Raw genomic sequence first — 16704 nt, 5'->3', positions numbered from 1 at the left:
CCCTCACCTTGCTGCCTCCCCTGTCTTGGCTCTGGCTTCTCTCTATGCTGGAATTATGCCAGGAAGCTCCATGAAACCCAAGTGTATCTGACCCTTGGGGTCCTCTGCCTGTTCCCATCAGAAATCACAGCCTCATCCACTTTATATCTTCTCTTTCTCCTAAATTTCCCCTCTTCCTCTCCTTCCCAGGCCTCTTGCTCTCTCTCTCTCCCCTTGTAGGATCAGCTAAGCCAATAGAGCTTGATAGATTTATCTACCTACCTGCCTATAAAACAAGCTGTCTGCTTATTTAGCTATTTACCTTGTTATCCTTGGGTTTTTTCATTACCACCAGCCATCATCACACTATATAAAAAGCCACAAATTGTTTATTGTTAATTAGGTAAGAACCAGAGCTCAGTGATTTAGATAATCACTGGAATCGTGAAAACAACCTGCCTATTATTTTTAAAATGCAAATAATAAGGACAACAACAATATATCTGCAACATGACTCAGTAAATGAAACCCTGGTTCTGTGAAACCAAGATTGAAGCAGCACTTGCCAAATTATACTCAAAGCGGAAGATGTAATGTAGCCCATTCATCTGAAAAATTAAAATTTGTGCAAGTACAAGGATTCCAGAAATAAAACCATCTGGGCAAATGAGCAATTAAATCCCACATTTCCTTATTTTGTCAAAAACTTGGGAATAACCTTAGTAAATTACACACCCAGTGAATTTCCTCCTTCTACTGAAGTTGACTCCTTGATAAGCAGCATGTATTTATTTATTAATTCAGTCATGACCTCTATCTGTTGACTTCTGGACTGGCTCCCCAACTGGGACTAAAGCCATAGCTCCTAGCATCCAAATAAAACCTCTCTGACTTTTCCCAAAGATTATGGTCATTAGAGAGTCCCAAAAGCTGATCTGCAAACCTCTTATGCAAACCAACAATCTGGGAGGGACAAAGAGATGTTGACAGAATGTCCCTTCCATATTCATGGGAAGAGTCATTTATCTGTATCAGTGTCTGTAGATCACACAGAAGTCCAACAACAATTCAATGGCAAACACTTTACTGGGGTCCAGTTCCTTGTGCTTTTAGCTCAGGCCCCATTAAGCCCTGGCTCTGCCATTCTGAGCATCATATGAAGCCACCACCAGTCCCTGCTGCAGGGAACCTACAGTGAATGCATCAATCACAGCAAAGAGAAGGGGAAGAGGCTAAAAAAAAAGAGCCCATAACTCATCTGATTTCACCTCCCCGGTGTTACCATCTCCCCCATCCCTACCTTGCAGGTGGAGTTTGCTCTCAGTGCTTTGCAGAAGGACAGAACTCACAGAGTCCAGATTGTCATAGCTGTTACAGCCCAGGGGGCCAGTCCGAGTTTCTGTTACCTACAGAGGATGTAGAAAAGAGAGAGTGTTCCCTTTGATTGCACCATCACATCTTCCCCAGGCAGGTTCAGCCCTTGGAACATAATGACCCCTCATCACCAACCAGTGCAATCCAAAATGCAACTTCCCTGATTGGGAGAAAAATGTCCCACAGCTAACGTTTGGCACTCTCACAAGCTGAAGAAAAAAAAAAAAAGAAAGAATAGATTGTATCTTCTTCCCTTATGGTACTGGATGTTACTCTGGACTTGGCAATGAGGTCCTGCAAATTGATGTTTCTCATAGAGGATCTCCATTGGAGAACAGCAGAAGCCAGTAAAGGAATTATACCCTGGCTTCTCTTATTGGAAAGCAAAAGAGAGAGATGGATTGGCAGCCCACAGTGGTGCCTGGTGTTCCCACAACATATGTGCACACCATCCTTGTGCTGAGGATAGATGGAGGCACAGATGACCTGCAGAGCTGTTGTTGTGGTTGTTGCTGTTGGTTTCCAGCCATGGAGGAGAGCTGCCCTTCCTGAATTCACAAAGGGTGATTATCTGCTGTCACTGTTTCAATATCTCAATTCAATTTCCCGTCCAGAAGGGAACAGGCTCAGCCATGAGACACCACAGAACAATAACAAGAGCTGAAACCTTTCAGAAATGGCTAACAATGACGACTCCATCCACACCACCTTCCCTGGAGTGAGCTCTGTAACAATAAAATCCCTCCCCAGCATAGGATGATTGCTTTCAGAGAAGGCAGCCTTTGTCTGCAGAGCTATTTTCCTTATTTTGTATGCTCTGAGCAGCTCCCCTTCCTTCCTGCTGTAGCCCCCAAGCTGTCTCTCTGTCCGTTTCATTCCAGATGCCTCAGTAATGCCACACTGAGTTTTTTTCACCTTTTTCTTGTAGTAAATTCACCTGAGAGATGCTTTCAACCTTACACTCACAAGAGGAAAGTTCTTCTGGATTGTACGGGGTTGCCTATTTCAGAGACCCCCCTTTTCCCTCCCAGTCTCCATTGCTGATCTGGTCTATCTGTCCCCTCTCTCCTTCCCAGAGGTGACTGCCATACTCCCAGATAACCATCTCACTGGATGCCCACCTCTTTACAGATATTACTGGCTCTGGGGGAATAAAATCTTCTGTAAGGCCCAGGAGAACACTTTACCCTAGGAAATCATTGTGGGGAAAAGAAAGCCTGTGATCAATAAAAAACATCACACTGGGCTGGCAAAGTCTTGCCCCAAATCCCTCCAGCTTTGGTAGATCCACACCATCATCTTTCTCTTCCCAAGGCAAAACACAGTACCTTGATTGCTCCTGTAGAGATCTGGATCTCATGGAGTCTCCTCATGGTGCCATCACGGTCTACAAAGTAGGAGGAAGCAAGTTGGTGCAGGGCTTCAACACTCTGGGTGGCGTTTCCTGACTTCCTGTCGAGGCGGCTTTTGTCCATGTACATGGTCAGGGCCTCCTCTCCTGCAGAGGAAGAGAAGGAGCTTTCAGTAAGACCCAGGCTGCCAGGTAGGGTCCCCATGACATGAACAAACTGATGTCACAAGTTGCACCTAAAGAAAAATCTGACACCTAAAGCACTCTTAAATGAACCCACCCTTCCTCACACCACTACCAGAACCTCCTTCTCTGTTCACCAGGTCCATCGTATTTCCAGATCATCTCTGGTGAACTGAGAACACTTTGGACAACACTTTTTATTTGCTTGTTTTTATTTTGATAACGTTTTGGACTTTCGTCAACCAGCACAGCTTTAGCACAGCTGCTGGAAAGGATTCAGACCATTTGTCCCACTTGGGGAACACTTTTCTCTGTGGGTAGAGTCTCCACAGAGATGCACACCTGACCACAGAAGATGCCACTTATATGCAGTTCTGTGACCTGATTTCTGGAAGGAATAAATGATGATTTCAGTTGCAAATAGGACACAGGTACACAGGACAAACAACTCCTCATTGTACCTCTCCAGCTCTCAGTGTCCACTTGCTAAGGGCAAAAGCTTCAGTGAACTACAGCAAGCAGAGGAAAGAGCAAATGAGAACAAATGACATCAAGATAAACCAACCACCCCTTCTGCTTTTATTTTTTTCTTTTCCTGAGTTTCATTTAGTGAATTTAAGTGAAAAATAGTGTGCAAGATAAGGGAACAACAGGTGATTCTGAGCCAATAATCCCAGGATCTGGGAATGAAGCAGTTAAGACCTAAGAGCACCATACATCACATTAGCAGAAACCTGAACCTAACAAAATATCTATGAAAAGGACACAAAGCTGAGAAGTAATATTTACCCAGAAGTTCAACTCGTGCTGTACAAGCCAGATTAAGACCCAGTTCATTCTTAACATAAGGCTGGTATTAGAAAAGGAGAAAAAAAAAGGTAGAATATCACCCTGTGTTCTTAACATCTGAAGCTCTGATTTTAATAAGTGAAGAGAAAAGATACCTGGGGTAGGAATGTGCCATTTCTACATAGCTCTCTTAATGAGAACTTGTTCTGATTTGATAGATCAACCACTGATGAATACACTGCCTGTGGCAATGGGAGAGCAGTCAAAAAAATTCACTACTTTTTCGGCCAAGAAATACTTTGCTCTTCAGCATTTTTGCATGTTTTTAAGAGAATAAGAACTTTCTTTTTCTTAAAAATTCAGATTAGTCGAAATAATTTGATTTGTCCAAATAATATCTTTCATTGAATTCATGCAAAAAACAAAACAAAACAAAAACAAAGCAGTAAGCTCTCTGCTTTGCTCTTCCTGGAAGTTTTCCAGCTTTTATCTAGAAGCCAAATGCCCAAAAACAAACCAAAAATATTCTGTCTGAAAATCAAAATATTTTTATTTTATTTCAGTTTTTCAAGAAATCGATATGTTGAGAATTGTCTTCAGTTCCAGGATGAAAAACAAAAAAAATTGGTGGAAAAGAGATACCTTTCACCAAGAAAATTGATCAGGTGAAATCTTTGTTGGCTTCATGGGAGCTAAGTGGAAAAGCTTGGCGTGTAAAACTTTCTAGTATTTTTAAAAACAACAAACTATCCTTTGACCACAAAGTTGTAGTAGTAACAGCATCACTATTGTCACATCTCCCAAAAACACTGGAAAGTGACAAGCTTTGGTTTCCTTTATTGCTGTTCATATTCCTGTGCACTGAGCTGTGTGTGGAGACTCTTGTGGAGAGTTTTACAGGACTGGAAGGAAGATCAAACCCTGTGAATTTTTATAAGACAACTTATTTGCCACCAAAAGGATGTTTGCATGGGACTTGATCCCATCCTGGGCTTCTAAAAGCCAAGGTGCAAAAATCAGGATCTTTTCAGAAGAGAGCAGTTCCTTTCACTTATGTTGAGACTGGAGTTCCCTCCAGCATCCAGGAAGCATGGGTTAGATTGCATCAGGAAATATTCCTATTTTCAGCTCACCAGGACAGCAACCCTTTGTTATTGGTCCCCAGGTAACACAAAGAAGGCAGTGAGCAGCTGCAATGGCTCTCCTAGCCAGGAGAAACCCATGCTCTTGGGCAGCAGAGCAGAAATATCCCTGCAAAAGTTGGCATTTTCCCTCCCTGACTTGTTTAGACCTCTCCACTGTAAGGAAGAAGAAGAAAACAGAACAATTCAGCCCAGGATATTTGATGCTTCTCCTGAAGGACAAATATTGCCCCTCAGGAGTGAAGGGTGCTGAGCAGAAATCATGTTGCTGGAAACCCATTCTGTGTACATGTGTGGAGACCTGGAAAAGCACAGCATCCCCATGGAGAGCACACATGAGAAAGTAACCCTTAGATCAAGAGAGGTTAATAGACTTTTGCTGCATTATTAAGTCTTAATTTCTCGTTTATTAAGAGGATGCTATGTTCAAAGTTGTCTTTCCTTCAGGGCTTTCCCTGCAAATTGGCTCTCAGCTCTGTGTGCTCCATCCCAGAGTGCAGATGCCCTCAAACTGACCCTTCACCAATCCCTCTGTCAGAATTAAACTGGAGCAGAGCTGCTTTTTTATTAGGCTCCAGGGGGACTGGGCTGCTCTGTATGTTGAAAGGCATCAGAGCTGTTCCTCATGTGGCCAGGTGTGAAAATAGTTGCTGCACTCCAGTGGCCTGGCCTGATCCATCACCCAGCCTCCTGGGGTCCATGCAACACCTGGCATTTAAATGCAGAGCAATTTCCTGTGTGTTTATCACTTGTTTGCAACCTAGTAAGACATCAGGCTGGGTTGACAAAACCACTGCAACCCAAAGCAGAATTCTTGTAACTCCAAGGAGACCAGGGGTCTTCAGAGAGCAAGGGTGCCAGGACATGTCTGCTTTTGCATCCCAGTGGTCTTGCTCAGCCCAGACTGGGCTGAGTGCCCTCCTTGCATAATGCACGCTCAGTTTCATCCACATTTTCTCTGGGACTGCCATTGCCAAGATAAATCCCTCTTCTCTCTCCCACCATTGCTCACCGTGCTCCAGGCTGATGGAGCATTTAGCACTCCCCTCCAACACCAGTTCTTGTTACAAGCCTCTGCATATTTAAAATTGTGGTGTTGTAAAATCAGGAGTAGAAACAAGCCACTGTGAATAATTTACAACCTCACCCAGGCAAAATTAAAAATATATTTTACCATCAAACGTTTTCCTTATTTTGAACCTCCACAGATGTGTCAAGAAAAAGGCATATCAATGGAAAAAGAAGTAAACTTACAAAAAAACCTCTCAACACTTTCCTGGATTCTTACTTGGCTGGCTTGGGCTTTGTAAAATTGGGTCCCGAAAAACAATGTTGTGAATAAAAAGGAATTTATCTTTGTGTAGAACTCATTAAGACCTGATGCAGGCAGTTGCTCATACTCTTCAGTGCTCAGAAACCTGCTTTCTCTCATATTTCTTGCTGATGGAACAGACTGCTTGGATGCCAGGGCTGGAAGAGCAGCCTGAGGTTCTTTGAAGGACATTTAGCACACAAGATGCCATTTGACTTGAGTGGAACCACGCCAACTTACCTACCACCTCATTTGTACATGAATCATATGCACACATCTAATCTCATCTACATCTCATCCAAGTGTCTGCAGAATGCTTTGGGAACAGACAGATGGCCAGAAATTTCTCAAAGTTCCCTCCAAAATTCTCAGTGAGGCACAGCTGGAGGTCAGATACATTAGAAGAAGTAACAGCAACAAACTACTAATATAAAGACCTTTTACCACTGCAGAACCCCTCTTTATAGTTCTCAAAAGAAAGGCATTAAAATGCACACCCAAAGGGCAAAAAAAGAATGGTAAAAAAGAGTGCAAGGGGATGGAAGGGAATCAGCAGAAAATATCAAGAGGTGTTACTGATTTTCACCCCTTTTCACTACTTGGTACTCAAACTGCTGAGTTTGTGGACACACACAGCCTTGGGTCATCACTGTCACATTCTGCTTGCACACATGAGCCTCTCCATAGCCCTTGCATATACATTTTGAATTTTTCTTAACTGTTGTTTGTCAGAAGTCTACTTTCATGCTCCCACTTTCACTTTACACATTCCGTACAGACCATTCTGGCCATCTCTTCTCCTGCTGGCCTGAGCTCCCTGCCCAGCTCCTTGAACTCCCTTTTCCTGGAGCTCTTTAAAATCCCTCCAGTTCTAGCAAGAAGGGATTTATTTTATTCTATTTTTTTCCTCTTTTATTTGGTTTCATTCTGAAAAAAAGAGGCATCATCATGCTCTATTGCCAAATGAAGGGCAGGGACAGAGAAATGCCAGCCAGGCTCCCTGGTTATCTCTCCACACACGTGTGGACACAGGATGCTGTTGGAGGAGCCCAGCTGCACACCTACACAGATGCTGAATTCATTTGCAAAAGCTTTGGGTTGTTGGGGTTTTTTTGTTTTGTTTAGTCAGGTTTTTTCTTGTTGTTGCTTGGTTTTGGGTTTTTTTTTGTTTGTTTGTTTGCTTTTTAAACAGATCTGATGGGCTCTGGTTGGGAAAGCTGCAGCCTGGCTCGATGCCACCACTCAGGCTCCACACAATGTGCCCGAGGTGCCTTCACCCACCCCCTCCCCATCACTGCCAGAGCAGCAAAGAGCCCAGGTTGCCACCTACCTCCCAGGGTGGCAGAGATGAGGATGTGGGTGCCGTACTTTTTGATGATGGTGTCGATGAACTGCTGGGTGGTGGGTCTCCTGCCCAGGAGGCGGATGCTCCTCTGGAACTCAGGCATCAGGGGCAGGGGATTGTGGAGCAGGTCCCTCCGCTCGATGGCTGTGTTCCTCACCTTCCAACGGGCAAACTCCCTGGGTGACAACAGAGGAAGAGAACAGAGGTGAGGCTTTGAGTCTGGAGGGGCAGGGAGAGTCACAGAGGGAAGGATGGCAAAGGGGAGAATGGTGCTGGAGACCCCCATGTGGCTAGAGGGAAAGGAGGAAAAGCAAAGACATTACTGCACAGTAGCAGCAGACTTTGAGAATCAGGGGCTTTGCTGGTGGGGGCACAGCCTCCAGAGATGTCTGGCAGAGGGCTGGGTTTCCTTACAAAGAAAGCAGCCTGGGCCTTTCACCCTCATACACTTTGAGATCTTCATAAAGCAACAAATCCTGGTGTCTATCAGCAAAAGAGCTGGTCAAGTTCAACTGAAATGCAGACCAATCTGATCATGGCTTTGTCCCCATGTCTCACAAGCCTTCCTTGTAGCTACTGCTTCTGCAAAGCAAGGCTGAAGGAAACACACTTTCTCCAAACATTTTAATCTTTCAGCACCAGGGAGTATAGCAAAAGATCATTTTGTAAAAACATTCTGATAAACCATCTAAAAGGATCGATTCAGATAGGAGCAGAGGCCAGGATGGAAATTGAGGGCTTGGTTTTTTTCTTTTCTTTTAAAAACCTATAAAGTGATTTTCAAATCCCTTCCTTTAAACTGACAGCATCTGAGAAAAAAAAAACGTTTGCAAAAGCAGTTCTTTATTGTAGGTATCTATTTTGAAACAACATGAGGAAATGCCTAGAGAAAACCTTGCACACCTGCTATCTAAAAATCAGGCCTCAAATGCATCACCAGCTGAGCACCTAAAAAATGAGAAAACTATTAATGTCCTTTGAAAAATATTGAGCAAAGCCTTCTGAAAAGGGAAGGATATTATTTATCACCATTCCCCTATGATGCACCTGCACTATCTTAAGCCATCTTCCAGATAATCGAGTCACAGGCTTTCTGTCACTTTTCATTCACTTATTCCTGTAACTCCAGTTTAAGACAAAAATTTAATTTAAATAACAGGAATGACAATACCTGGCACTGACACTGCACTTTCTATCAAGGTGTGTCAACCAGCACAGACAATCCCACGTTGCTGGTAGAGATCCTTGCATGCAGGCAGATTTAGGAGATGCTGGGAGTTGCAAAGCCAGGATTCTAAAGCAGATTTCTCCTGCCCAGGTTGATTCTACACCCAGTCCACGATGGGGGTTATGTAGTTATTTTGATTGCACCCCATCACAACACCCCAGGCTGCCTAACAGCAGTTGCATTCATTCCAAAAAACAAACCACCAGCATTTTGATTCCAAATATCTCCTTACACCTGAGCTAATTCCCCCTCTGTAGCTCCTGTGCTTTCACAAGTAAAAAAGCCAAAACAAAACAATTCTGTTGCTGCATCTTATTAGTCCTTAGTGCAAAACCTTGAAATCTGCATAAACTTTGCTCTTTCCTAAAAAAACCTCTGTCAAAAGGCCAAATAAACCCCAAATCCCCATATACCAGCATCTTAATACCAGCTGTGGAGAAAACAGACCACTGTCTCTAAAGTTATCTGCAGATAAGAAGTTACATTACCAATGTCCCCACAGTCACTGTATAGAGGTTTTTTTCTCTGCTGTCCCAGAATAGTGTAAGAGTCCTGTACTTAGTATCTGCAGAAGAGATGTTTAGGGGTCCCTCCATTGATGTGAATGATAGACAAAACCTTAAAAGCAAAGGCAAACAGCTTCTGACACTACAGAGAGGTTGCTCTAATAATTCTTTTCAGGGTAGCAATCCCAAATCCTGCTATCCAAGGAAATCCCCTTTGCATGGAGGAGGAACGGGTCCCTTCCACAGTGACACTGCATGGGAAGATGCAGATTTGGATGCTGAAAAATACCAAGGTTTTACAACAGAGGTTCCCATGTCCCTATCAGAAAGATCCTACCTAGCAAGCATACAGAAATCCTGTCATCTGTGCTTCATTTATGAAAAGGTAATTATTCCTGTAAAACTCAAGCACTTTTGCTCTCATATTACTGCATCCCACAAGCATTATTGGGAAGATTAGAGCCCTCCAGAGCCAGCCTGGTTTCAGAAAGGGCTGTGGGATGCTTTTTGTTCCCCAAAGTAGTACAGAATTTGCTTTCATTTCTGCCAAGTTACCTATTCCAAAGCAAAGACCATAAAGTTGGAACAGGCAGCTGACCAAGTGGGACCCTCCTGAGCTATCAGCACCCAAGCTGATAAGCAGAATGTTCAAAAGAAAATGGTGTCATTTTTTTTACATCATGTCCAACATCATCTCAGGACACCACTAACAAGAGGCAAAAAGAAGAGTTTAAAACAAATCACTGCCATATTTTCAACCCTGCCTGCTGCCAAGGGACAATTCCAATCACTCTCCATGCCCTCAGCAGAATCCACATGCCAACATCAAACTGCAGGAGACTTTTTCCACTCAGTTCTTGTGTGCCAACCCTCCCCAGGGCTTCTGCTCCCAGGGCATTCACTGAGGTGGAAGCCCAGCTCTATTATACTCTCCAAGTGCTTGGATGTGTGGCTTTCATAGCTGATGAGAAAAGCTGAGCAAATATGTTATGATGAATAATTTATGCAACTAACTTAGATATTTATCTTCTGCTCATAGAATATCCATGAGCCAGTTGCAATTCCTTCTAATTTATGCATTATTTGGATTTACTTGGTGACATTTTTCAAGTTGTATATTTTTTTTATTAAAGTTTTGCAGCCTCTTTGGCTGGACTCTTACTTTGTGTGCTGTTCATTGGTTGGAACTGGTCAAGTAAATGATGTGGTATTGTTAAGCTTCCTGATTAATGATACAATATATTTTAAACTTGGCTTCCCCAGTTCCAGAATATTTTACATTGCAAGCAATTCTCTAAATACTAGCAAGCTTCCAAGCAGCCTACAGATGCAAGATGTGCCCAAGGCCAAGATTATGGTAATTTTGGAGAATAGACTTAACTAGAATAGATATGGCTAGTGAAATCATTTAGAATTATTGAGGTGACTGAGAAAATAAAAAAACCTCTGGCAGAAACAGTACAGCTCCAGCCTCAGGGAATGATCTAGTCTGTAGCTCCTGAAGTCTGAAGAAACACCTCCAAGAACAGGTTTTCGATTAACTTTCAGTGCTAGAATTAATTGCATTTTCTGCAGAAGTAGCTGCTAACTGCCCAAAACTGAATCCACCACTGAATCCCTGGATTTGTGAAACTCCAGCAAAGCCTCAGAATCACCAATGATGTGTGCAGGAGGGCACTGCAATCTTTGCTCCTAGAATCATCACTGGAGGCCATTTCCTTCTCAGGATGCTTCTCAGGCCCACCAGTGACACCACAGTCTCCATGCCACTGCCTGGGTGAGCTCTCTAAAGGTCTCAGGGGACTTCAGAAGAAATAAACATTGCCCTGTTGCTTGCTCCTTTCCCAGGTGAAGAAGTTGCAAAGACTTGACCAGGATTATGATGGCACCCCATGATCCCTGATTCTTCTGACCCTCAGGGGAAATCCCAAGTGAGGATCTGAACTTCTGCCAGCAGGGAAGCTTTTAAGGGCTTGGGAAAGCTGATCAAACCACTTAGCAAGGAGGAAGAGCCTGGATCCCTGATTCAGAGATGGGATAAGAAACAACCATGACCTAATGTCTGAGTGCTGGGGCAGAGGCACTGCTTGTGCTCTCAGGTCTCACCAGGGCTGATGTGGGACAGAGCCAGGGAAATGCCTGCCAGGTGGGGAGGGGAAGCTGCTCTCTAATGCCTGGTGAAACACCAAGGAACCCAGAATTCTAATGGTTGGAAGAGGTAGGAAGGGCTGATGCCTAAAGCAGAGAAGAGGGATGAAGAGCTGCCTCAGGGGGGTAGATGCACACATTCCAGGCCTGTCAAAGCAAAGGAATGGATTTTCTGTGCATATGGATATAGCTGAGAAAGTTCAGAGCTTGTGTTAATCAGCTGGCCACCAAGGCCATGCATGTCAGCCAGAGGGAGCCTCTGGGGATGTCTCAATGTTCATTAGCACAATGACCCTCTCCAGGGAAGCAGAAAAAAAGAGGGGAAAACATGCTGAAGAGGGAGGAAAAGTCAAAAAGCCTGGAATCACCCAGGATCCCCCCACTGCATCAGCAGAGAGGCTGGGGGAATCCAAGGGCTTGAGTATCTCTGCCCAGGGAGGGAAGTCTGAAAGAGGGAGGCCATCAGAGCAAATTAAACTCCCCATCTTCAAATGGCCAAGACAACCAAGGATGTAAGTAAGGAAACAAGTTCAGTACAGACCTTGGGGGCTGACACTTGAAACCAAAAAGAAATTTAATGCATTAAACAATGGTCAAGACAGAGTCAGTTTGAAAAAAAAAATGGGGGGGGGTAAAAAAAAAGCAGAATAAGCAGCCTGTAACTGTCATGCTGACTAGAAACCCCCCTCCCAGCTGCTGGATGCATTGCCTGCATGTCAGGAGGATCCCCAGGCAGAGACAGAGAACTCCCAGAGCCTTCTTGCTCACTTGGATTTTGCTGCAGATGCAATGGCACCATCCTAAATATGTCTCTGCCCCATGTTTTCATCCAAGCACCTTGCAATCACCAAGACACCCCTCTGTGCCCAACTGCAGACAAGTGTTACTGGCTGTGAGAATGAGTGTGAACCAACCCAGACAGATTTTAGGCCTTGCCCAGGTATAAAACAAGTTTTGTGTTAGCATCAGGAACTTTAGGATGAGTCCTCCAGAATCCTCCCAGATGCTCCTAAACAGAGCTGCTGCTTTCAGGGTTTTGTTTTGTTTTATCTCTGCATTTCTCAGCTTAATTGTCCCATCATGGGCTGCCCACAGCATCAGATCTCTTCACTCCTCAGGGTGACATCTCTGCCAGGTTACCCAGAGCCCTTGAATCAGCAAACACTGCCACAGGGGCAGGGTACAAGCATGCAAACAGCTCTCCAATGCTTATCACCAAATCCAGTGCTTATCCTTCCCTGCCAAATCACCCTTTGTGGTGTCTGTGCAGGGTCTCAGTGACTCTGATGGGGTCAGTGATGTTTCATCTCCAGTCTGTGCCCTCAAAATGCCACCAGCCCCAAGCTGAGCACTGCAATATTCCTGGAGCAGCTTCCTCAGCAGCCTGGCTGTTCCTCTATCTAGGCCAGCATGAAAAATCAGTCTTCAAAGCTGAGCTTTTCAAAGGACCTACAAGATTTAGTTTCCTGTGCGGGTTTGGCACTCATCCCCCCTAATCTATTTAAGAAAACTCCAGTCTGTAGATTCAAACTAGGTCCAAATTAACAGAGGGTGAAGCTCTGCCATAAAAAACCCCAAAACAAACAAACAAACAAAAATCTAATTCCAGAGCAGTATGAAAAAAAATTACTTAAGCTGAAAATCTGACAGCACTTTGCATACCAACCAGGTGAGCAGAAGGGCTGACATATGACAGCTGGCAGGTGAACAAGATAAATAAATTGACTATTGACTGTCTGCAGCAGTTTTATTCTTACAGGGGCATTTACCTGCCTAGGACTGAACCCAAGGACAAGACCCTTGGTGTCTGGATCATTCAACAGGATCATGTGGCAGGAAGGCAACAGCACTGTTGGTTTACTTACTCCTTCACCTGTCTGCACATGGCAAAGGAAGAATCTTCTGTTGTTTTTCCTGGATCCATACTTGGGCAGTGAGTTTGGTGCCAAAACCTCAACTACTCCCCCCTTTCTGGGCAATCATGTAAGTCTCTTGCTTTTTCCTGTTACACAGTATGTTTTCATCTCTGATATTTTTATTTAAAATATTAAGTTGTTCCAAGGTTATAAACATGGAGATTATTTATTTTTTTTTAGGAGCTGGAGGTAAATAATAGATCCAGAATGAAATTAAGTTTACAAGAGGAAAAAGAAAGAAGATGACTTCCAAGTTAGGAGGATTTCATGTGACCTTGAAAGTATCTCAGTAAACAGATTGTTCCAGCAGCAAATTAAAATCCAATCAGATAGACATGACTCTGAGTCTTGTGTTCTCTGTTAGGAAGGGACTACACTTGGGTCTCTTAGGAGGCAACATATAATTGTTGGGTGCTGAAAAGATCAATTTGTTTAAAATAAGATGAAGCTGGAATAAATTTACTACTAAAGAGTCAAAGCATAGTGATTCAGCATAGGTGAGTACACGTTAAAAGACAGGTCATTAAATTGGCTCATTATTAAGTCTGCTTATTATTAAATTTGATCATAGCCAGGACATGGCTCTGATTCCTAGCTCAGATTCAACTCCAGACACAGCTGCCATTCCAATAAGGCAATCAGAAGCAAACATAGCAGGTTACCATCGTTTCAGCTGACAGAGTCACCTCCAAGTTCCATATTTATGAATCCTCAGCTAACACACAGTAACTTCTAAATTTCTTCAACAGAGTAAACACACCAGGTACCCTCCCCTGGCACCTACTGATTTCTCCCCATTTCCCCCAGGTCAGCTGCAACACCTCCTTTCCATCACATCCAGCAGGTCGCAGTGCAAACTGCTTGGGGGACATTTATTCCACTCAGCTTTCCCCATCGTGTTCCTCCTGCAGACTTCCCTGCAAAACTCAGACAAAAGATTCACCCGTGCCAGCACCAGCCTACTTCAGCCTTCTCCACCCTCCAGACTTGCTTGTAAATAGTTCCCATTAGTGTTAACACCACTTCAGCACTGGGCTGATGGCACTTCTCCTGAGCCACTACAAGTTAGGCACTGGCTGATAGGAGCTGCTGGAAGCCAAAGTGACATCTCTGCAAGAGCTCCCAGCATTGTTAGCACCACCACAGCTTAACAAACATTACCAACAATAGGAGAGGTTCTGTTCTCTTGCTGTTTTCTTCCTAAAAGGTTACCTAGACCAGACATGGTTTATTAAGCTACTAAAAGGCTGCAGGGACTTGTACTGCAAGCACTGGAATGGCCAGAGACACCCATTCCTTCACTGTGAATTATGATAAAAATCACAAGAGTTGCAGCCAGAGAAATTCTCCACCAGAATACCTGAGGTAGCCTTGAGAAACTCATCTATGAATCAGGCATTTTAAACTCTGCAGTTATGATTATTACACCAATTTTTTTTTAATAGCATTGTCTCCTGGGTTTATGTTTCCACGAGTCTGACCCAGAATTCAGGATCAAGGAGATCCTGGGAAGTCAAGGTGCCATCAAGAAGATGCTTTCAAAGAACAGTTCTTTTGATGGAAGTATCTGAGTCAGAGATGAAATTTTAGGCAGTCCTGAGGAAACCTGGTTTAACAGATACAATTTTGGGTTGTCTTTTCCATGCTTCTTTCAGTTCCTTTCCTGTACACTCAACACATAATCTTTGTCCAGAGAACTGATGACATACATCAAAAATCAGCCAGCAGCAGGCTGAAAGGGAAGCCAAGACACAGGAAAGTCAGACAGTTAACTAAGATTATATAGAAGCATGGGATAGGGAGAGAAAAGGGTTCCAAATTGTCCTGTGCTGTAGCAACTGTTATGGGGAAAAGAAAACACAAACCCCAACCAACCAACCCAGAGACCTTTCCACATTGGAGTGCCTGGACTCTGGTAGGTTGGAGAACTAAACTCTTGATGAAGTCCTTCCTCATATGGCTAAATAGCACATAAAAATGTTGAATTCTGTTACTTTTGAAAGTGAGTTTGAAATAGAAGACAGGGAGATTCTAATTTATAGAGCAGAGAAGTCACCCAGGGGAGGACAGGTCCATGCTAAGTCATGTTTTACCCTGTGGAGCCTCTCAGCAAGCTCGAGCTGCCCTAATTCACTGTTTAGATTGGGTCACAACTGCCTGCAGTGTTCATGTGAGCACAACTCTGTGAATCAAAGGCTGCAAGAAGAACATAGTTAGGAACAAGTCACTTCATTACACTGCATTCACTTCAGCTCCTGCAAATACAGGTGTGTAGACTACAGGGTTTTTTTCCTTATATCAGCTGTAGCAAACTGATAACCTCAGCCTGTGACACCACAATCCCAAGTTTTGCTCTTTACTTATCATGATTCACATTTAATTTGGATGAAAAACTGTGATGAATGTGGACTTGAACCCCCATTTCTCATGCTCCAGTCCAGGGTACCTAACTACAGCACTACTGGCAACTTAAACACAGCATTTATCAATACTGAGAAGGCATCAGAAATTTAGCCTTGATTGCCCTTTTGCTCAAAAAAGCACAAAATTTTCTCCAACACAGCATGCAACCATGTTTGAAAACCTGAACTGTCATTAGAAAACGGAGCCATCACCCCCCTCTGGTCAGTTGTGCTACTCACTTGGCAAAGGCTCAAATTCACCATGTCAGGAGAAAACAAATAGTAATTAAAAAAAAAGAAAATATGTTTAAATCCAAAATCCCTCCTACACCCAAGCTGTGCCCTCAAGGCAGCCCTGGCAGAGCCACCTAGGCACAGGCACCAGTTTTGTGGGCTCAGCAAGAGCAGGCAGTGAAGGGAAAACTGTCCCCTCCTGCCCACCCCCTCGGCCCTGAGTCATCCTCAGCTGATGAAGACAAAAGTGATCACACAACACAGGTGCTGGTGGGCAGCTTGGATGCCTAAAGACATCCAGTTGGCAAAGCCACCTGTTTATAGCAGGGAGCTCCTGGAGCAGCCCAGTTGAGGGGTTTTTGTCTGGGTTTAGTGAAGGGGGACCATACCCTTCAGATGGAAGAAGGTGCTCCAGGCTGCACAAGGAGATTGCACAGGGAAATTATGACTTCCAAAAATCCAAGAGGACAGAGGGACCAATCACTGCTCCTAAAGGCAAACCCAGATCCAGCCCCTGGTCACCAGCCTCAGAATAACCCAGGAGATGTGATGAGGATTGGCATCCTTCCTTCCCCAACCATTGCAAGGGATCTTGCAGGAAACATTTGTGAGTACATGGGGGAGGAATGAGAGTGCAAGTGAACAAAATCTGTCTTGCTGTTGGAAAATAAAACCACCCTCCCACACTGTCCTTGCTACTTTCTTCCTACAATGTTGTGACATTATTTCCTCCAACCTAGTTTAGGAGAAAATAGTGGTTCCTCCTCACAGTTCCTCAGGACACCCAGTTCTGTG

General features: G+C 43.9%; 1 protein-coding gene across 1 annotated transcript in view; it reads right to left on the bottom strand.

Moving 5' to 3' along the window:
• The window catches only part of BRINP1 (BMP/retinoic acid inducible neural specific 1), an 81693-nt gene that overhangs the window by 17167 nt on the left and 47822 nt on the right, over nucleotides 1-16704 (bottom strand). Inside the window, exons 3-5 of the mRNA XM_071766136.1 lie at nucleotides 7461-7651; nucleotides 2682-2851; nucleotides 1280-1385 (exon numbers count right to left, since the gene is read on the bottom strand). Of these exons, the coding sequence (XP_071622237.1) occupies nucleotides 1280-1385; nucleotides 2682-2851; nucleotides 7461-7651 (467 nt within the window). The remainder of the gene's footprint in view (nucleotides 1-1279; nucleotides 1386-2681; nucleotides 2852-7460; nucleotides 7652-16704) is intronic.

Source organism: Heliangelus exortis, chromosome 22 (genome assembly GCF_036169615.1).
Source record: "Heliangelus exortis chromosome 22, bHelExo1.hap1, whole genome shotgun sequence".
NCBI lineage: Eukaryota > Metazoa > Chordata > Aves > Apodiformes > Trochilidae > Heliangelus > Heliangelus exortis.
This window is presented reverse-complemented; position numbering and strand designations above follow the sequence as displayed.